The following is a 21,142-nucleotide window of genomic DNA, read 5'->3' as shown; positions in this document are numbered from 1 at the left end:
GCCCCGGGGGGAATAAAATGGCGAGGTTCGTTCCCGTGAGGCAAAAGAAGTGCGGCCCCTAAGAGAAGACGCATGGCTGAGCACGCGCTTCGGCCTTAGGGTGGGGTTATGTAGAAGGAGGAGCTTGCTACTACCGCGAGAAGGGTCTTTGAGTTACCGCAAAAGACGGTGAAAGAAACTCTAGGAGTTTTGTTTTCCAGGAAATTGTTCACATATGTATTGTATTTCCATTAACTAATTATAATATTTGCATTCTAATTACACACGTGTTTTCTTGCTGAGTGTGCGTCTCTGGTGGTCGCCGACAGTTCCGTGTTCACTGATTGACTTCAAAGCTTGCGCATGCTCGCAAATTCCCAGTGCGGGGTTAGCAGTGGTATGTCCTTGCTTCTGTTGTGTTCCAGTCTCTGTTACCTTGAAGGTTAGCATCTTTGTTCGTATTTACTGCCTCCTTAGCTGCTGTCAGTATCATGATGTTCCATCAGCTGGACGTTCCTTATTCCCTACGTGTCAGCAAGTTAAAACAACTTGCTGTATTTTACTATGTTAAAGGCATACACATTATTGTTAATTTAAACCTAGAATTTAAGCATGGTTGTGTACATGTGTAACGTAATTTAAGTTACATTAAAATTAAGAATGTGTAGTTCTGTACTTCAGCCTCACCACCCTGCATTTCCAAATCTATCCATACCTATTCAAGCATCTTGCTGTAATCTGATTCGGAGAAATCTCCAGGAACTCACCAACAAAGTTTAAGTTGACAAGCAGGTATTCTTTGTTGCGGCACCGGGAGACATGAGGGATAGCTCCTCCTAGCATGTCTCGTCCAAGCATCAACCAGGCTGTGATTATATTGTCCCTAAACGTACATGTTCATTAGATTACACACATATTCATTGAGTTATTTATACATTACATCATAGTTCTAGAATTTCTCCCGCATGCACACTAAAGTGGTAGTGGGCTTTGTGACCTCTGGTGGTTATTTCTTCATATCTTTCTCTTTGTCTCTTGTTTTTAGGATCGTTGTCATGTCAATAACCACCAGGCAGGTTCTGGCCAGTTCTTGGGCAATGCTTATCTTAGCCATTTCCTTATCTCTATAGTTGCTAACAAAGCCTAAGGTCCTTGAAGTTACTCATTTACAACCCTATTCTTCAATCAACCCCATTCTTCATATTTGAGGCTGTGATTTTTGTGCATAAAACACCTGTATTTACTAGCCAGTTACTAATAAAAAACTACACCTTGTATCCTATGGATTTGTCACTTGCAAAAGAGATGTTAAAGCATGCAAATTTACAGCAGCTGCTAGAAAATGCTAAGGCAAAAGCTGGAAAGATTCTAATATGATGGTAGTGTTATAAAGCAGGTAATGGAACAACTTAAGTGGTTGTGAGAACCCCACTGGTGGGAAATTTTCTTTGGCTGGTCCCTCACTGCCACCAGCATCTTCAACATGCTGCTGCACCCTGTAGTAGTTACACTGCTAATGTAAATGTGTGTGTGCTTTGCCACAGTAGCAACCTGTCACTGAATGAGGCAGGTGAAATTCTGCATTGACAACAAGGTGCAAGGACTGAAGTTGGCCAAATGCCTTCTACCCCAGTCAAGGGTAAGACTGGGTTGGCCTCTGCATTTGCCACCAAGAAGAACCTTTAGCTCTGCTGCTGGCTGCAACCCAGCAGGTGTTGAGTGGTGGGGACATATGCCATGCCAGACCTTGATGTGAGGTGTGGCCTCCCCTATTCTAAGACAGCCATCCAGGAGGGAAGGGCAGGCCAAGCAGCCTGTCTTTTTCTCAAGAAAGTAAATCTTAATCACTTGTGGCATGGTACAGTGTTTTTTTCTGGTGTTGAAAACAATCCATGATGAGCTATAAAGAATACAAGAGAAACAAAACTAAGCATCAAGTAGAAACAGGGAAATATTTCAGGAAACTTTAAATAAGAATGAAATAGTTGCAAAAGAATTTGCAATAGGACAAGAAAAGGGGGGATTGAAGAATGGATTTGTTTGAAGAGTGGGGTTGATTGCAAATTTGCTGAGGGTGCACTGCATGTCACTGATCTCCATGTGGACATTGAGCTGCTGAGCACTACTCTGGATGAAACCATCCAACCAGTTCCTCATCTGCTGAACAGTTCACTCGTCAAACCTTTATCTTTCCAATTTGGAGAAGAATGCTGGGGAGCACCATGTCAAAGGCCTTACAGGAGTCCAAATAGTTGACATCCATAGCTTTTTCCTTGACCACTGATGTAGTCAGTCAATCGTAGGAGGCCACTAGGTTGGTCAGGCAGCACTTGCCTTTGGTGAAGCCATGCTGGCTGTCTCAAATCACCTTCATGTGCCTTAGCATAGTTTCTAGGAGGATCTGTTCTATTGTCTTCACAGGCAGAGAGGTGAGGCCAACAGGTCGGTAGTTCCTAGGGTTCTCCTTTCTACCCTTTTTAAAAATGGGTGCAGTGTTTCCCTTTTTCCAGTCACCGGGGTCTTCACCTGACTCATCCATGCTTGTCTCTTGCATTCCTTTCCTGATTTCTTACATCAGGGGACTGAGATTTCTTGCACTCTATGGAAAATGCCGTTAAAAGAGCCACCTAGTGTGTTCTCTCCCTTGTCCCTGAGGGGAGTTTCCTGGAGGTCCTGTTTGCTAGCTTCTTGAGCAGCAGGAAGTTTGCTTTCCAAAAGTTCAGGGTCCTGAGCTTACTCCTTCCAGGACCTGTATCCCTCAGGACTGTGAACTCCACTGGGCATGGTCACTGAAGCCCAGGCTGCCTCCAATCTTGGTGGCACTGAGAGCCCCAGGAAGGCGTGGATGCACCTGGATGCACCCATTTTCACTTACTATAGATTAGAATGGTAAAGTATTATGTGCTGGTGTGCCGTGTGGGAATTGGTAGGTCCTCAGGCTCCTTTTACAGACGCTGTCTGCTGCCTAAAGCAGTGATACAACAGCTGCTGATTGCTGCTCTGTGCTTCTGCAGTACGTTAGACTGCTGACTTCCCTCATATTTATTTTTTATTTTCCCCCTTTTTGCGTTAATCTTTTAGTTGACCTGTCTCAGTCTTCTTCATACTGCAGGTGTTATTGGAGTGGTGGCATGTCTTGGGCATGCTAGGTGGGCTGGGGCAGCAAGTTTCCCTCTTGAGGGAGAAGCTGATTGCTTGTCCTGTGAGCAGGAGCACATTGAAGAATGAATCTGCCCTTGTAATATTACAAAAATTCAGAAGGGGGCCTCAGAGGGATTGCTGGTGTTTGAAAGTTTGTAAATTCCCTTCTGAGCACACAGGGCTGTCCTATTACGCTATGCTGCAAGTGACAGGAGTGCTTAACCTTTGTAGAGGTAAGTAATGAAAAATAAGGGAAGGAGCAGTCAATGACATGCTTAGTAAATCCTGGAGCTCTTGAGGTAACTTTACAACATCAGATAACCATCCCAAGAGATCTGTTTCTCCTTAAATAAAATTGCTTGGTCGTTGTAGTCAGAAGTTTAGGGTTTAATTTAAATGAGCTTTCTAGAAATTTAAGGCTAAAGGTGCTTTGAAAAAAAAAAAAAAATTTAAAAAAAAAGGTTGTTTTTTCTTTTTTTTTGGCAGCTGTAAGATCGAGCAAACAACATTTCTGTCTGTAGTGCAGAAACAGGAGTGTCCCTGCAAATGTAAGAAGCAAACCTGTACTGCAGCATGTGTGAACAGCGTGGATGAAATTTTGCATTTACTGATGCTGCAGCATGTGCTTGGACTGTATCAACATTTAAGCAAGGGGGAGGTAGATGAGTGCTTGAAAGAAGTGTAAGAGTACCTTGCAATGACCAGGCCCTCAAGAAGCTTTGGCTTGATTTGTCAGCCCAGGTTGCCTGCAGTATCTTGTCTTCCTTCCAGCCTGTGGGCTTCTTGCTTATTCTTTCTTATCAGACTTGGTTCTTAAGATTCTCCTTTTCTGTGCAATTTCTGAGAGCTGAAAGCCAGCTGACCTATTTTTGTGCAGGTCTTCACTTTACTTTTCCCCTCCTCATGTGAGATTCTCCTTTTATGTGCAATTTCTGAGAGCTGAAAGCCAGCTGACCTATTTCTGTGCAGGTCTTCACTTTACTTTTCCCCTCCTCATGTGAGATTCCTCTACAGGACTGTTGAACCTCTGTTGGAATTACAGTCTTGTAACATAGTGCAGGGCAGTAGCAATGACTACTAACCTCCAATCTTTGACCTCCTTCCAGGGCTTGATAGCATTGCATAAAGGAGAGAGGTTGCAGCTTTATTGTTTCATAGTGCAGTGTCATGCTTGCTCAGATCTTTGCAGTATGTAATATCTGCCAAAAGTAGTGTGGGAGTGGTTTGCCATTACCATGTATTTTTGCCACAGGAAAAAACGTAATTTCTGAGGAAGTGTTGTAATAGCTAAGCCAGAGGGGAGGAGCAGGTAATTTTTTCTAAGACTTCCAGGCATTTGTTTTTGTCCCAAAATCAGGGTTCTTTACGCAATGTGCAGAGAGCCAATTAACACACAGAGTAATGTTTATTTCATGTCTGTGCAGAGGTGTGTGCTAGGTAGTAATTCCACGAAGCCATCACACCCTCAGCCTGCCAGCTGTCCACTTTCACACATTTCAAACTCTGTAAGACAGTGTTTTCCATATATGTAACAGTCTGTATCTAGTCATTTGCTCTTGCATGCTCTTGTCTCTGCTTAAAGATACGGTATATATTTGTCGCACTATGCATGTTCCATGAGTAGGGGTGTCAGTGGGCAAGGGTCTCAGGGGGTGTGATTTTTAGTATTATAATGAAGCAAGTTCCTTTAGGAAGAGAGTTACCTTCTCTTTTGCTAGGCTTTTCAAAATTCCTTCTGCCTTCCTAATCTTTCTGACATCAACTGTTACTTTTCTTCTGATCCAGATGGTTCATTAATTAGTCTTCTACCTCTGCTCAGAGTGTGTGAGCTTTTAAGGAAACATTGTTATTCCTTGCTACATGAAAATCTAAACTGAAGAATTTCAATCTTTCACACACATAGTCCTTTACAAAATCTTAACTTCTTCATTGCCAGATAGCATCATGATTTAAGGCCATATTCACTCCCAGGTAATTGGTAATCCTGTAATGGATGGAGAAACCCAAAGTAGTCTGGGTGATGACTTTCTTGGCATTCTCTACTGCCAAGAAATCCTTTTCAGTTTGTTTTTTTTTTAAGTATTTAGAGAGTCCTTTGTGCTGATGCCAGGCAGGTTGCTTTGAAATGCTGCAGGAGACTGTCAAAATTGGTTCTGGAGGACGAGAGTAGATGAGATGATGATTTCCCAAATAATTTTGCTGTTGTGGTGATTGTTGTTTTTTTTCCTAGCGCTGATCTACAAGTTAATAATGTCTGAGAGGTACATTTTAGTCGTCTTTTTGATCATACCCTTTTCTTCCAGTGCAGCTGGGAGCATAGCTGTTCCTGCTTCAGGATGGAGGTAAAAGGAAACAAGTACCACAGCCATATCTTCAAATTAATTGTGACTGTCAGCAGGATGAACTGTTAAGCTAACCCCAAATTTGAATTAAACTTATTTTTAACTGACAGACTTCTGAGACTATTTTGTCCTCAAGGTTAGATTTGGTCAAACCCAGGCTAGGACACCATGCCACACAAGTTACAAATGTTAGTTGGGGTTAGTTACAGAAAGTGAACTTTGCTATTTTGACTCACGCTTCTTTGAGAGCTTTGATACTCTTCTGCTTCAATGTGAAGATTCCAAGATTTCAGGTATCACTACCACTTTGTCAGCTTCCAGTCAGATTCCCTCAATTTTTCAGACTTCTCTGCCCTCTCTTTTATACCTGACCTTCCTTTCCAGTTGCTAGTATCTACTATGGGATCCCAGTTTTCACCTTTATTCTTGGATAACTTGGTGCCCTAGTCCAAGGGACAAGGAGAGTTTGACGAACATCAGAATAAGTGCTGCCTTGGACTTCGATTTCAGTAAAACCTTTAAGGGTTCTTTTATAAGAATACCAGGCAGAAGTGCACCACCTTGTTTTTTTTTGTATTTTTTTGTTTTTGTGTTTTTGTTTGTTGGGTGTGTTGGTTTTTTGTTTTGGGTTTTTTGTTGTTTTTTTTTTTGGGGGGGGGGTTTCTGGGAATTGCTAGACGTGAATTATTTTTTAAATAATATTTTTATCACGTTCATGGACTGTCCTTAAATTTTTACTGCCTTTTTGCTGTAGTGATTCTAATAGTCTATGAAACACTTTATACTGAAAATGTATCACTCAAACCCACTGATAATAACAAAGTAGCTTTTCAGGGCAGTGATTACTGCCCTTGGAGCTGGGATGATGGCTGTCCGGTAATGCTTCTACTGGACCCCACAAAATTTGCATTACTGCTGTTTATGCTTCAGAGTTCCTTAATATGCTTAAGCAACATAGTTCTTACCAGTTCTTATGATTTTATGTCTAAACATACTAAATAATTCTTTGTTTGTTAACCTGGAAATTAGTTTGTGAATCCATTCATCAAGCATGTGGCTGTGTTCTGTTTGGGGCTTTTTGTTTTATAGCCTGAATAAAATATCCCTAGTCTTGAAGCAGGGTGAGAAGAGGTCAGCAGAAAATTTGTCCTGTTCCCAAAGTTAGGCCTAAATGTAATAAAAAATGTTCAGTGAAGTTAATATTTCCATATTGTTTGTAGGAGGGGTCACTGCTCTGCTGAAAAACCTGTGTATCACAAAAAGGATAAATTTTTCATAGGGGTACAAATGGCACATCGGCCCATGGCTGCCAGCCTAGCCAGCATCCCTTGTTCCTTCTCCCCATTCCCTTGTTGTTCCTGTCTGGAGCACTTTGGGCCTCTGTGTCTGAACGCAGAACACAATGCTAGGACAAATCCCTCTTAAGTGCTTGTGGGAATAAGCTGGAGAGAGGGATTGCGTTTGTGTTACTCTGAACTCCTTTTGCTCCTGTAAGCCCCTTTCCTGAGTTTACTTTGTTGTTGCTTCAGTGTTGCAGCATCTTTTGTTACTGATAAGTACAGATAAGTACCGTTGACACCAAAGTAAATGAACCGTGGAGAGAAGTGGGAAGTTCCGGGGGAGTGCCACCTGCGTTGGTTCTTTTAATGTTTTCAGGTCAGATGGCAATTGTTGCAGATAAGTTTTCTGTGGCACTGATTCTTGTAATTGTATGTGGGACATGAGGAATGCTGATTTTGCTTGCTGACATAATTAATGACAGATGCTTAGACAATAAGCTTGATGACATTTCTTTCACTTTGTGAAAGACCTACATCTCCCGATATGGGTAGTTTCCTCAAAGCAGGAAACCCTTCACCTCTGCTGTGTTTGTTTCTCGCTAGGAAACTGTTGTAGGTATATAGTTAAAAAATTGTACCTGAGTAACACTGGCTCATCACAGAAAACGGAGAGCTTGCCCTGTTCTCCCTGGTCCTTTCGTGTGAGTCTTTAAAGAGTTTTTCTTATTTTTATTAGGTCTCTGTTCCTAATTAGTATTTTTGTCTTCAGGTTTTTTTTGTAGTTAAGCGATGCTAAGTGTGGGTCTGTTTACACTTCTCACCCTTCACATTCTACTTGAATACTTTCACAAGAAAAATGGGAGCTGAAGACCGCCCCTGAGCAAAGTTTTCTCTCCTGCCACATGCCCGATTGCAACACAATTGAGGCAAAATGCCAGAGCTTTCTACTGTTGCTTAAGGAGGCTCTGCAATGCACAGAGATCCCAGCATACAGAAGGCATAGCCACACGAGCTCTGATCCTTTGGTGCGTGCCCTGGGAACAGTAAAGATGTCAGAGCATACACGAGTGGTGTACGTATGGATCATTTCGCTGTGCTAAATGATGGATTGAATGACTCATTTTATATTCATTTTTAATAAAATATTTTTTCCTCGGTGGCAGAAGATTCTTTAGAATTTTAGGGCTTGGCTGATAAAATGTGATTTGAAGAAGCTTCTGCTCCAGAGAATAGCCTTGGTCTACAGACTGCAGTATTTTGTGGTTTCTAGGACTGTGGGTTTTGTATATTTAGCTTGGCATATTGCAGAGCATTCCAGCAACTGTCTGGACACTGAATTTGAGCAGTCTGTAAGGATGATCTCAGATTTTAGTAGGAGAAAGATGAATCCTGCTGGGTGTGTCCTGTGCCAGGTTTACAAAGGTTTACACTTGCTCCTGGGGAAATGGAAGGAGGACAGTGCCTGCTCAGTTGATAAAAGCAGATATTCTCTTTTTGGAGGTGTGACTGCAAGAGTCCAGCTGCCAATTGACTGTTGGTCAGAAAGTTACTGACTGGCCTTGTCAGCAGAAGACAGTTTTCCACTTGTCTGCTCTAAATGTTAGTAATAGGTGAAATTGTGTGTTGAAACAATAATGCAAAGAGAAAAGAGGATTATATTTGAAAATCTGTTAATCAGTAGAGGGTTTCTTTTGTATTAAGAACAAGTTGAAATTCTGCTATTGTGTATCTTAGTTACTTTATAACTAAATATTACAATGGTAGCTATAATGATAAGCAATTAACATAGCCATATATGGGGAAGGGTATATGGGTGGATCCAGGGGAGTATTGTGAAACTCTACCGAAGCAGAACTCACGAAGGTACCAGGAGTAGTCAAGTGAAAATAAGAGAATGCTGGCGTCCACATAATGACTGGGACATGTCCAAGAAACAGAAAAGTGAACAGGATGACCTGAGGAAGACTTCTTACTTCATCCAAGGAAGACTCCTTACTTCAACAGGACAACCACCAGAGGGGGGCTGTGCAAGCGCAGAAGAGGCTGATGTGGCAATCCTTGATGCATATGTATTAGTCAGTGATGTAATCTGTGTTGAATATGTATTAGTGATGACATTTTTATTGTATAAATTGCGAGCGCAATGTAACAGGGTTGAAGCCAGATTTGGGCGCGTGCCCCTGGTTTCCCAGCGCTGCAATAAAGCACTTCATATAACCATTCCGGTGGTTATGTGTCAGTTCTTACGCTAACATAAGTATAAACTTCTCTTTCTTTGCCCGTGTTGATGTGCTTGCTTCTAGAAGGAAAAAGGGATTGTGATGGTAAAACAAATGCAAGTCGTTAGTTTGTTTCCATCGTGTATGGAAAATGCTGGTGACTGTTTCTTCCAGTTCCAAGCCCTAAGCTTGGCAACTGGAGAAGCATTTCAATGCATGGGGCATCATAGAAAGAAGTCTTACCTTTGCATTTCTCACTTGCACTTTGATTCAAGCTTGTAAAAGTTTAGATTCAGTACTCATCCCATTTGAGTGGGGAAAAAGTAAGTTTAAGTGTTTTATTTTTCTTCCTTACAGGATTTTTTTTCCTCCTTAAACTAGATTTTTCCTCTTCAATTTTGTTAGAATGGGAGCTGTACATCTTGCTGGGGCTGACTTCCCACACCAGGGCTTGCTGCCAGCAGGCAGGGAGGTTGGGCAGGTCACAGGAAACTCTGGGTTAGTTGGGCGATGAGGAGGCTTTTCTGATTTTCTCTTGATCCAGTAAAACTTCCACAGGATGGAAGGAGAGGCTGTCTTGTGTAATGGTATGTTATCAAGATACTGCTTGGATTCATAAAGTCTAAACGACCCTTCTGAGCAGACTAGCATCTTTGGAGGTTTCTGACAAGCACTCTTTGGCTGTGGTGTTTGTTGCACAGGATGGTTACTGCCAAGGTATGGGTTCTGAAGAAGCATTTTGAGGGTTTCCCCCAAACCAGCGACTTCGACCTGAAAAAGATAGAGCTGCCAAACCTAAAGGATGGAGGTAAGTGGATGCTGTCTGGTTTTACTTATTCTGGAGGTTGTCTGATTGCTGAGGAATGGCTTTGCATCTGCACAACTGTTTGTTTCTCTGGCTTAGATTTTCAAAAATGGGTTGTCATGCTTTTTGGCAAGCCCTGTACCTCAGCAGAGAAGGGCAGTTGCTCAAGAACATGTATGCTGCTGTGTTTGGTGACTTTTAAAACACACTGCCTTGTGATAACATTCTTACCTCCATCATGCTGCAGCTGCAGTGTGCTCTTCGCAGTCTCACACTGCCTAATCGCATGTAGTGCCCGATGGCAAAAGCATTTTAATGTGTTTGCAAATAAGGCTTACTGGAGAAAATTACTGAAGTGATAATTGCTGAAGCAATATGCCCTCAAAACCAACAGCCACAAGGAAACAGTATTTGTTTAATTTAGAAAGAGGGAAGTGAACTGTGACACAGAGCAAATGAAGAGCTAACTGTAGTAAAACCTAAACATGCTTTTACTGATGAAAGATTTTAATCTATTTTGCAAAATCCTTTAGAGAATGTTGAAGAAGATAGCCTCCAGATGCAGGCTTTCATTGGAGTTTTTCATGCTGATAGGGAAGGAATTGAGGATAGTGCTGGGGCACAGCAGAGTGACTGGGGTGAGAATGAATCTGTGGCTGGAAGGCCTTGGGGCTGGAGTCAGTTCGGGCTGATCTTTCATTTTAAGAAGCAAAAAGGCAAGACTTCTGTCTGCATTTAACACCTATTTTATTGCTAGTGTTTATCTATTACATTTGACCTGTTGTGACAGCAAGAGAAACTGAATAAAGAGGAAAAAAATGCACAGGTTTTATCCTGTGTTTCTCTCTTTTGAAAAGAGTAGGGAATATCATAACATTTTATGCAAGAGCTTTTGATTAAAGAATAAACCTAGATTTTGTCTTCACATGGACACAAGTGATTTGGCTTCACATGGACACATACGATGCTGTCTTGACCCTTACCCACCATTTGTCCTTTACAAAATTTACCCCGGTTCATAAGGTGCACCAAAGAATTAGTTACGTTTACAGCTTAAATGTTTGAAAGGTGATTTCTTCTTACATATGCTTTCAAGTCTTTTCATAGCATGTGTACTTCTAAATTTTGTGCATGTGGGTATTTAAGAATATGGAATAGTATCTTCCTTCCCATTTTAATCCCTACAGCAAGAAGAGCATAACTTCATACTAGAGTAACACTTCTAAGGGAGATGGCCTTTCTTGTTATGCTACATGGCCTTGACTGTTCTTCAATCTCACACTGAGAAATGGGGAAATATTTATATCTGACTATATTTCTAGCTTGTACTAGCTAGACTACTTCAGCACAGGCAATGGAAAGTAGTATTGGGTGGAGAGGAATAGCTAAAACTGCTGTGTGAATGAGCATGTAAAATTTACAGTATAATTTCCAAAAACTAGAGACATTAGTGTGCATTAGGCAATCTAGCAGAGGCTTTCCATTAAGGCGGCAAAGCAGTGTTTATATTCGACCTGTGCCAGGGTTTCTTACTACCCTCTTCTGGTTGAATCATGGGAAGGCATTTTGTATATGGGTCAAAAGTAAGCTGGTGCCTTCCTTAGGAGGTCTAGCCTCTTGAGCCATCTATAGAGTAAGGAGGCAGATAAACAGAGTTGAAAAGAAGATAGCCTCCTGAAGAGATATTATATAAAGTGGTTTTTGTAACAGCACAGTGATAATCCAGAGAAAGCTAATGAATGTAGTGGTTGTTTCTGGTAGCTTTTTCCCTAAAGGATGACAGGGTATGTGTGTTTTGGGGTGTCAGGAATTCCTGTCACTTTGTTGGAAGACTGACTTGTGGAAACCATGCTTTATTGTACTGCTGATGCCCAGGAATTTGCTTTGTCTTTTGTTACAGAGTTGCTGCTTGAATCAGTGTTTCTCAGTGTTGATCCTTACATGAGGTATATCTTTCTTATTTTTAAATTGCTGCCTAAGGTTACCTCATTTATTTCCCACTTAAACATCAAAAGAAATTGTACCAGGAGTAGCCTCTGTTGTCAGAGCCCCAGATGTCATCTGTGTTTTTTTTATAAAATGTGTGTAAATTACAAGACTCCCAATGTAGAGCTGTGCCAGATTTAGCGAGACATTACAATAACAATGCTGCAGCCCATGACTTTTCTTGGACTCTGCTGTTCCTTGTCTTGTCTCTTCTACTGGAATGCAAAAGGGTCAGATGAGACTGCAGCTGTTTTGCAGTAGGTGCTTCATTTACCTTAGCAACCTTGTACTTCAGGATACATGTTCTAAGTAGAAAATTGCTGATATGCCCACATTACTAGGTGATAGTTCAAGCACAGGGAGATTGGGTAGTTTGGAGAAGCCTGGTAGACCCTAGTATCAGAGATAGTTCTTTGCAGTCCCAACCTTCTTGTAGTGATGGACCACGCTATTTTATCACCAATGCTCTAGCCCAGTATTTGGTCAAGATGGAATGCTAAGTAGCTGGCTATGGAGAACATCCAGTTATGTCTTTACAATGGCAAAGTCTTTGCGATCATCAGCTTACTATTTATGATCTCTTTCTGAATCAGACAGTGCTACTACTATATGTGGAACATCATTAAAAGTTGTTTACAGTAAGTCATCTCTGCCTGTGTTACAGACCTTACAGTCGAAGGGTCATGAAGGAAGGGGACATAATGATAGGCACACAGGTTGCCAGGTAAGATCTTCAGTTCTTGCTATCCTTACATATGGCAGATCTCGGAGGAATATAATGACATCTGAGACATCTGCAGTCTTCATTACCTATTCTTGACTTGAGTGTACGTATTTCTGCAACTGTATTCTTGTCTGTAATTGGTTGGAATGTGTTTTTCCTCTGAGAATCTCTTTTGCCTTCTTGGAGATCATTTAGATCTCTGACACAATCTATATGTTATTTCTGGTGATAAAGTTTTCAAAGGATTTTTTTTTCAAGCAGAGGTGTGAAGGACTGACCGCTGTACTTGCTGTAAGTGTCAACTTCACATTTTAAAATCTGATGCGCTAGTTAAATTGCATTCCCAAAACCATGCATGCTATCTGCTCCAGCTGAGAAAGTTCAGTGTTGCCTAAGACACAGCTGTAGCCAAAGGGTTATCTAATTGCATTTTTATTTATTTTTTATTTAAAGGTTAAATCCATCCTTTCCCAAGCTTGTGGTAATTCAGCTACACAGATGTTCCCTTTGTCAGTCTTTTCCTGCTGTGCTGCCTATAAGTTGCTGCTCAGTAAAATCTGTGGCCTTTGACTCTTGTGTTTCTCTGCAGGAACACTGATGGCTGGGATAAATTAACCAAGTCTGCTGAACAGAAGGCCAACTGTTCCCATTATTTCAAAGCTTCTTACCTACCCTTTCACAATGTAGTTTTCTTGTTGGGCTAAGAAAGTTGAATTTTTATTTGGCATAGAGACACCACAAGTATGAATTTCTCCCTGTTATTAGATACTGTTTTCTGTCTGGTTTTGTTACTCCGAGAGGTTCCATCTTCAGGATCCTCAACATTTAAATGAGGTGCAGATTGTCTGAGAAGGTGACTGCTTATTACAGCCTATCTGTAACGTCTTGCTTTTCCACTGTTTAATCCTAGCATCCTCTTTTCTGTCTTCTAGCTCACATTAGCCTAGCCTGAATTCATACTGGACTGGTGTTAAAAAAGTTACATCCATGTGGGAACATTCAATTCATTATGGGCAAGGCTGAGGCTAAAATCATCTTGCCTGGTATCTGTCTGGTGGTGAAGGGTACTAGCTAAATGTCCTGATATGAAGTATTTCTTTTCTGCTACATGACAGGTCAATAGGAATAAAGGAGGGAAGAGCCAGTAATGATTTGTCCCTGACAGGGTATTCTTTTTTTCATTTTTTTCTTTTTTCTTCTAAACAGGATTGTAGAAAGCAAGAATCCTGCTTTCACAGTGGGGGTCTTTGTTGTGGCTAAAAGTGGCTGGAGAACCCATTTCATCTCTGATGGGAAAGACCTACAAGCCCTTCCTTCTGGTTGGCCAGAATCGCTCCCCGTATCTCTAGCTCTTGGGACGATTGGCATGCCAGGGTGAGTTTTGACATGCAAAGGCAACTATCCCCTGGATTTTGCTGGGCAGAATGTTTCTGCCTGCCTGTATGTCCCTTGTCTTGTTTTACCAGCATGTTGTCCACTCACTCTGGTAAAAAATGTGTGCTTTGGGATGCCCTTTCCCTGAGAGGGCCTGAAATTTGGCCTATCCCCTAGGTTGGAGATTTGCCTTGCAGATTATGGTGCCTTTCCTTAAGGAGTTGCAATAAGGTAGAAGGAGGATCCAGGAGAGGCTGGAAAGAATCTGTTTCAGTCTGTAGTGTGCTTTTTAGTAAAGCTTCATCTAAACTTTAGTAGTTCCTACAGATTACTATTGACTGAGGAATGATAGCTGTGCACAGCAGTCGTCAGGAGCAGTGTGCCCATCAGTTCAGCCAAGTTTTGCCACCATTTTTTGATGTGATATATGATGGGTATCATTTAATCATTGCCTCAGTCTGGTAGATACCAGCAGGCTACTGTCCTGTGTCTAGCTTGGATTTACTCCTTCTTAGAGTGGGTAATTGAGTTGTCACCTTACAGCATTCTCTTTGTGTTTCTCCTTTTGGCTAGTAAGGAAAGCTATTTTCATCTAAGGTAGAGTTCTGACACAGCATCCTGTTTCCCTGTAGTGTATTTGGGTTTGGTTTTTCTTCCTGGGATGGCCATAAAAAAGACAAATTAAGAAGGTTGGGTTAATTTTTGCATTTCATAAAGAATGAGGAAAACAAAATCTTATTCTGTTTGTGATGATATTTTAGTCCACTGTGGCCAAGTCATATCTCTTCTGTCTGGCATCTTTTATTTCTTACTGAACATTCTTTCTTTTCCTTCACAGCCTCACTGCATACTTTGGTCTGCTGGAGGTCTGCAAGATGAAGCCAGGGGAGACAGTGCTGGTTAATGCTGCAGCTGGTGCTGTGGGCTCTGTGGTGGGTCAGCTTGCTAAGATTGGGGTGAGTTGCTTGGAAAGCTCACCTGGTAGGCAGGGGAAGAATGAATGATCAGGAGGGAAATCATCCCTGAAAGCATGCCTGCAGTAAGGTATTGAGATGGGACAAGCCTCTGAATACGTATCAAAGCTAGTTGCATGTTTTCTAGAGCTTAGGAACTTGTATGGTGATGATAGGCTTACCTTTAGGGTGAGCCCTCTGCCCAGTACTCTGTGTCAGCCTGTCTTGTGAGCAGACGTTTAGAAATGCTTCTCTCCTTTCCTTGCAGGGTTGCAAAGTTGTTGGCTGTGCTGGCTCAGATGACAAGGTTGCGTATCTGAAAAAAATAGGCTTTGATGAAGCCTTTAATTACAAGACTGTTACATCTCTGGATGAAGCACTACGTAAAGCCTCTCCTGATGGCTATGACTGTTTCTTTGACAACGTGAGTTCAGAGAGAGGGCCTTGCCCTGAGCAGACTGTCATTTGACTTAAACTATAGCAGGAATTCAATGTTCTATACATCTAATTGAAGACTGTAACAGAAACATGGTACTGAATTCCATCTGATTGAGAAATGGTCTCTGCTTACTCCTCTTACGGGGTGACCGGTAGAGGGTTTCTGACCTCTCCCAAGTACAGCTAGAGTTAACATGGACTGTGGACTGTTTGAGTTAGCTGTTTGAATGTGACCATCTTGTTTGGGAAGCTAAGAGAGTTTCACAGTGAGGATGCAGTCAAACCATGTCAGCTTGCCTTCAAGACAGAGAACAAGCCCTGGCTTTTCTGATTTCTTAGCATAGCTAACGTGCATTATAACTGGTAATACAATACCTGGCACAGGAGTATTAGCTGAGATACTGACCTAAAACTGCCTGCCTAGCTACCTGATTTAAAAGGGCAGGCATCATTGTTCCTTGTCTGTCTCTCAGCACTCTGTCTGCTGATGCAGGGATGAGGTCCTTGTGATTCTGTGTGGATTGCAAAGCACCCACATTGGCAGTTGTGAATGCATGGTGTCAGGACAAAGTGCTTGCCCATGTGGGAGGAGCTCCTGGTTGCTTTGCCTTACTTACCCTTCCAAATTTCATGTCTTGTGCTGCTAAGGTCTTAAATCAGTTTTATGATCATGTCTGCTTCCTTCCCTCTCACTTCCAACTTTTGTGCAGAGCTATCCCCAGCAGTAAATGTTCTCACAGTTTTTCTCCATTAAAAGCTTCTGAGCACAGCACAAGAGAATCATGAAGTAAAAACTTTACGTCACCATGATGTAAAGAGATAAAAGTGCAGAATGGTGTGGACGAAAAGCAGAGGTGCTCCTTTCTAATAACCCTAGATGTGCCCCTCAGGAGGAAGGATCCTGGCAATTTTGTGAAGCAAACTCAGAACTAAAACAAATTCCCTGTGTTCATAACTAATTTTTACAAGAGTGGGATTGCATCTATAGGTGCTGACTAACTGTAAGAATTTCTGCAGCTACTGAGCTTTTGAAGTAGTGGAACTTCCGTCTCCACCACTTGACTGAACCTGTTGGTGCAACAATGCAAGATTGGCAATCAGTGCCTAACGTTGGATTGTCTCTAATGCTGTACACACTTTGGATCCTGTAGGTGGGTGGAGAATTTGCCAGTGTTGCTATCAACCAGATGAAGAAATATGGAAGGATTGCAGTCTGTGGAGCCATCTCTCAGTACAATGACTCTGTGCCTCAGAAAGGTGTGGGCCTGCTTTCTCATGTTTAAATTTATTTCGTTTGGTGATGGTAGAGAGAAAGTTGTAATGGGAGTCTCTTAAGGTTTTATTGGTTGTTTCTGCATACTATTTGAGTGTATGCATGTCTGTACGTTTGGGTAGCTAACTAACCACTGCTCTGGGATGGTGCGAGTGTTAACACACTGTGTGTACATGCACTCATACTCCTTTGTACACACTTGTATCAGATGGAGAACATCAGCTGATTAGAAATGAAGGAGAGACTAAACTGTTTAAAACAGAACTCCCCAAGGCTCTAAGCAGATACAGATTAGTAGAAGGCAGGTGTAGTTGCATGATGCCATTTACACAGTACATACTTTTAGACAGCAGAATGGATATCCCTCAGGTTTTTAAATGAGGCAGTTTAGGGTTGGGATTTGTTGTTGATTATTGGTTTGGTTTGCTGGTTTTTTATTTATTTATTTATTTGTTGGGGTGGTTTTTTTTGGGGGGGGGTGTTAGTTTTGGATTTTGGGGGAGGATTTTTTTGGTTTTGTAGGATTTCAGCTACCGTTAAAACTGTTGGGAAATGAGGCTGAGATGAATATTCACTTTCAATAGCATTAGGTTTTCCAAATTTGCCTTCCAGAAGACATATGTGGTCTGAATTCTCTTTGACAACTGACTGACTTTAGTTGGCCATACCACTTTAAAAATGGGACAGGCTTTTGAGAGTGGGGACACTGCTGCACATTTCATGACTGAGGGAAGAACTTTTTTTTTAATGTGTTTAACTTTTTTGATACTTAAGAGGAGCATGAGAGCGTGGCAAACTATCAAACAAGCTGCCAAAACAGTATTTCCAGGATCTACCTGTAGCCCCTCAGGTGAAGCTGAGGTCACTGCAGAATGAAACTTTTCAGAACTATTGGGTGTTTAGCCCCACAGCTTTACAGATTAGGCCTGTTTCCTGGAAGCTGTCTGTCCATGAATTCTTGGTCTTTTGTCCTGGAAATTCTGTTTGGAAAAAACAGCAGTTGGCTCTGCCTGGAACGACGTGATTCAGTGTTCTGTATGTGCTAATAGCTTGCTTTATTCATTGGTTCTTATTTTAAATGAAACTTACTGCAGGTGGTTTGCTCATTCCTTTCTCTTGCAGGGCCTTATGTGCAGATGCCAATGATCTTCAAAGAACTTCAAATGGAAGGGTTTCTTGTGACCAGCTGGAATAACCGCTGGGAGGAAGGTCTGAAGGCACTGCTAAAGTGGGTCATGGAGGTAAGGAAGGAAGGTGTAGGTTTTTGTTAGGTGTACTCGCTCCATAGCTTCCCTCTTTGCAAGGGGTCTCTTGTCATAGCTGATGAGGTGAGGCTCCAGCGTGATACTTTTCTTCCACCTGACTTGATCTTTGAACCTTCTGGGGACAGTCGAACCATAGTGAACATACCTGATCCCTTCTGCTTTGTTGAGACCTGCAATATTAGCTTGTAGACTTAGATATATTCCAGAATACACGTAAGCTTTGAAAAAGGATGCTGCCAGAGTAATTCAAAACACTTCTGTGGCAATGGAGAGTTTCCTTTTTAGAGTAATTCCTCTATCCCATTCCAAGAACAAATACAGACTGGGTAGAGAATGGATTGAGAGCACCCCTAGGGAGAAGGACTTGGGTTGTTGGTTGCTGAGAAGCTCAACATGAGCCGACAGTGTGCGCTTGCAGCCCATTAAGCTGTGTTCTGGGCTGCATGAAAAGTAGCGTGACCAGCAGGTTGAGGGAGGTGATCCTGCCCCTCTGCTGTGGTGAGACCCCACCTGCAGTACTGCATTCAGCTCTGGGGCACTCAACACAAGGGAGACATGGACCTGCTGGAGTGTGAGTCCAGAGGAGGACATGAAGATGATCAGAGGGCCAGAGCACCTATGGAGATAGGCTGAGAGAATTGGGCTTGTCCACCCTGGGGAAGAAAAGGCTTTGGACAGACCTTAGAGCAGCCTTTCAGTACCTAAAAGGGGCCTAGAGAAAAGCTCGAGAGGGACATGGGGAGGTAGTGATGAGACATTACAAGGGCATGTAATGATGAGACAAGGGGAATGGCTTTAAACTGAAAGAGGGTAGATTTAGATTAGATATTAGGAAGAAATTCTTTACTGTGAGGGTGGTGAGCACTGGAGCATGTTGTCCAGAGAAGCTGTGGATCCGTGGCAGGGTTCAGGGACAGGTTGAATGGGGCTTTGAGCTACCTGGTCGAGTGGACGGTGTCCCTGCCCTGCCATGGGCAGGGGGGTTGGACTAGATGATCTTTAAGGTTCCTTCCGACCCAAACCATTCTGTGATTGTATTTCTCATTCAGAAGTCCTCTTTCATTTGTAGTATGAGCAGGGATTTCCATTGTAGTGGTGCACTGAAATTACTGTCAAGAATGGATGTTTTTAATGTAATTGGGAGCTTGTCTTTAAAGGGACTTCATAGGGAATTTGCTAAATTTTACTTCTCTAAATGGAGGCTGAGTTTAATATTTGGTTCATGGCTGTGAAAAGCTTGTGAGTTTTAACACTAAAGCCTAAAAAGCTCTAACTGAGTATTTTGGATGGCTTGGCTTTTGATCACTTGGATTTGCAATTCCATGCTTCCCTAAGGGTAGAGACAGGCCTTGCTTTGGGGAAATAATCCCCTAGCTGTACATTGTTTGGAGACCAAGTAGCACTGTATCTGTCCTGGTGTGTTTTTTATAGTAGTGACTTTTGCTCCCTGTTATAACTCCAAGTAGGAGGTCTTGCAAGAAAAGCAGGTCCTCACAATAGCCTAACAACAGCCTACCTGCTTTTGAGAAGTTACCCTGGTGCATGCCAGCTTGCATGTTTCAGATGACACATACAAGCTGGAGGAAATTTGGTTGCACTTTAGTCTCCTGGAGATGGTAAAAACTAGGCAGCTGGTGAATGAAAACTCGGCAATTTGCTTTCTTACTTTTGACAGGGAAAGGTGAAGTGCCACGAACAAGTCACTGAAGGATTTGAGAACATGCCAGCAGCTTTCATTGGAATGTTAAAAGGAGAAAATCTTGGAAAAGCTGTTGTAAAAGTCTGAAGGTCACATTCCTGGGGACTGGCAGAGGAGAATGATTCTGTTAAGGGCTTTTAACTCATTGATCGAAATGTACGTTTCAGTCTTTTTGCTGGACATTTGGCGATAACTTCTGTTAATTGGACTAATAAATGTAAGTATATGTCAGTTGATTTGCTCTTGAAGAACTTGAGAGCTGCTTCCCAAAGCTACATAAAAGTATTGCCTTAAAACAGCTGAACTTCATCAGAGCTTTAACAGATTTACTAGAAACTTGAACCTTTTCTATGAGTCAGAATTGCTTTTCCTTTCTACAGGCCAAAAGCTTTGCGAGCTGATGGCATGTATCATGACTATGTTTAACCATTGATTTTGCCCAGAACTCAGCAAGAGGGATTTTTAAAAATCAATATCATGGAGCAGAGAACAGGTTAATAACACCTGGGGGTTCCCATCTTCCTCTATGGATGGCTTTTCTTAACTTTCATAAGGAAATGTAGGTATCCTGGTTCTTTTGAGATATGGAAACTAAAAAAATAAATCTGTTAATGAATACTTTGCTTGTGTTACAGTTCTGTTTGTGGAATGCCCTCCTGTTCTCTTCCTTGCAGTTAACACAGAGTGGCTAAGATATTACAAGCACTTATTTATGCCAGTAGATCTCACAGAACAGGTGATCTTATTGATGGATTGGTCACTTATTGATGGATAACTGATGGATAGGTCACTTATTTTCTCGAGTAATTTGGCCATTGGGGACCAAGCTTAGAGTTGACCTTGCTGTGATGTTCAGCCTGGCAGTCATGGAAGATGAGATCAGTATGCTGGCCCTAGCTGTGCTAAATTGGTGTCCAGCACCCAGGTGATGCTGAGTAAAGGAGACACAGGCATTAGCAACAATAAATATCTTAGATGTATTGAAAAAGCGGGAACAAGAACTTGTTATGGAATACAGACAAGTATTGAGTGTCATGGTGGCCCATCTTCAAACACTGTGGAGGACTCCTTGGTTAATTTTTAGGTCTCATCTGTGAAGAAGTGTCCTAAGTGGCCTTAATGTCTCTGTAATGTCAGGATTAGATGCTCTTGTCTGTCAACAAGAAGAGGTCACTTACTTACTGAAGATGTAGATCAACTAATACTTGCTAAGAGGACTGAAAAAAAGTACTGTCCTTAAATACAGGTTGACTGGCCACTGGTGAAATAATGCATCTTGGCACAAGTAGAGGAGAGCTTCTGGTTGTTTATAGGGTTTTCTGAGCAGAATTACTTGCCAGTTTGCGTTAGCTCCAGTGCTGTGCTTTTCAGCCAGGCTCTGAGAAAGATCTGTGGATTAATACTGCTGCACATCATGGAAAATGCTAAACCAGAAAAGGGAGTTTATTGTCAGTAGGCTGTGGAACCTGTGTCGAGGTCTGCTGTTGTTTGGTGGCTTTTTACTGAGACATTTTCAGAGGGCTTGCAAGTCCTAAAATACTGAGTCAGTTTTGGTCAGTACTGTGCAGTCCAGCCTGTTCTCCAGCCAGTTGCACAAGGCCTGTGAGAAAATGCTGGCTGCCATCACCCTTCCAATGACATTATCACTCTGCAGCTGACCTTAA

The 21,142-nt window shown here is 42.0% G+C and overlaps 1 protein-coding gene across 2 annotated transcripts; it reads left to right on the top strand.

The window, feature by feature from the left end:
- The first annotated feature begins 7 nt into the window (after positions 1-7).
- PTGR1 (prostaglandin reductase 1) lies at positions 8-20,101 on the top strand. 2 transcript variants are annotated; one of them, XM_057423141.1, is made up of 10 exons: positions 8-25; positions 9,663-9,769; positions 11,667-11,712; positions 12,417-12,476; positions 13,683-13,850; positions 14,689-14,806; positions 15,072-15,227; positions 16,393-16,498; positions 17,637-17,755; positions 19,455-20,101. In XM_057423141.1, the coding sequence occupies exons 1-10, from the start codon at positions 18-20 to the stop codon at positions 19,563-19,565; spliced, it is 999 nt and encodes a 332-aa protein (XP_057279124.1). In that variant the 5' UTR covers positions 8-17; the 3' UTR covers positions 19,566-20,101. The 2 variants fall into 2 exon arrangements, with proteins under 2 accessions (XP_057279124.1, XP_057279125.1); XM_057423142.1 differs by lacking the exons at positions 8-25; positions 11,667-11,712 and having other exon boundaries at positions 9,644-9,769.
- The last annotated feature ends 1,041 nt before the right edge of the window (positions 20,102-21,142 follow it).

This window comes from Pezoporus wallicus, unplaced genomic scaffold (assembly GCF_028554395.1).
Source record: "Pezoporus wallicus isolate ANWC-B61680 ecotype Strahan unplaced genomic scaffold, APGP_CSIRO_Pwel_v1 contig_7243, whole genome shotgun sequence".
Lineage (NCBI taxonomy): Eukaryota > Metazoa > Chordata > Aves > Psittaciformes > Psittacidae > Pezoporus > Pezoporus wallicus.
Note: the sequence above shows the minus strand (reverse complement) of the source record. Positions and strands in the feature narration are given on the sequence as shown.

Coding starts and splice junctions, on each gene's coding strand:
- PTGR1 (XM_057423141.1), top strand. Junction 13,851..14,688: donor GGGACGATTGGCATGCCAGG/GTGAGTTTTGAC, acceptor TTTCCTTCACAG/CCTCACTGCATACTTTGGTC. Junction 16,499..17,636: donor TGACTCTGTGCCTCAGAAAG/GTGTGGGCCTGC, acceptor TTTCTCTTGCAG/GGCCTTATGTGCAGATGCCA.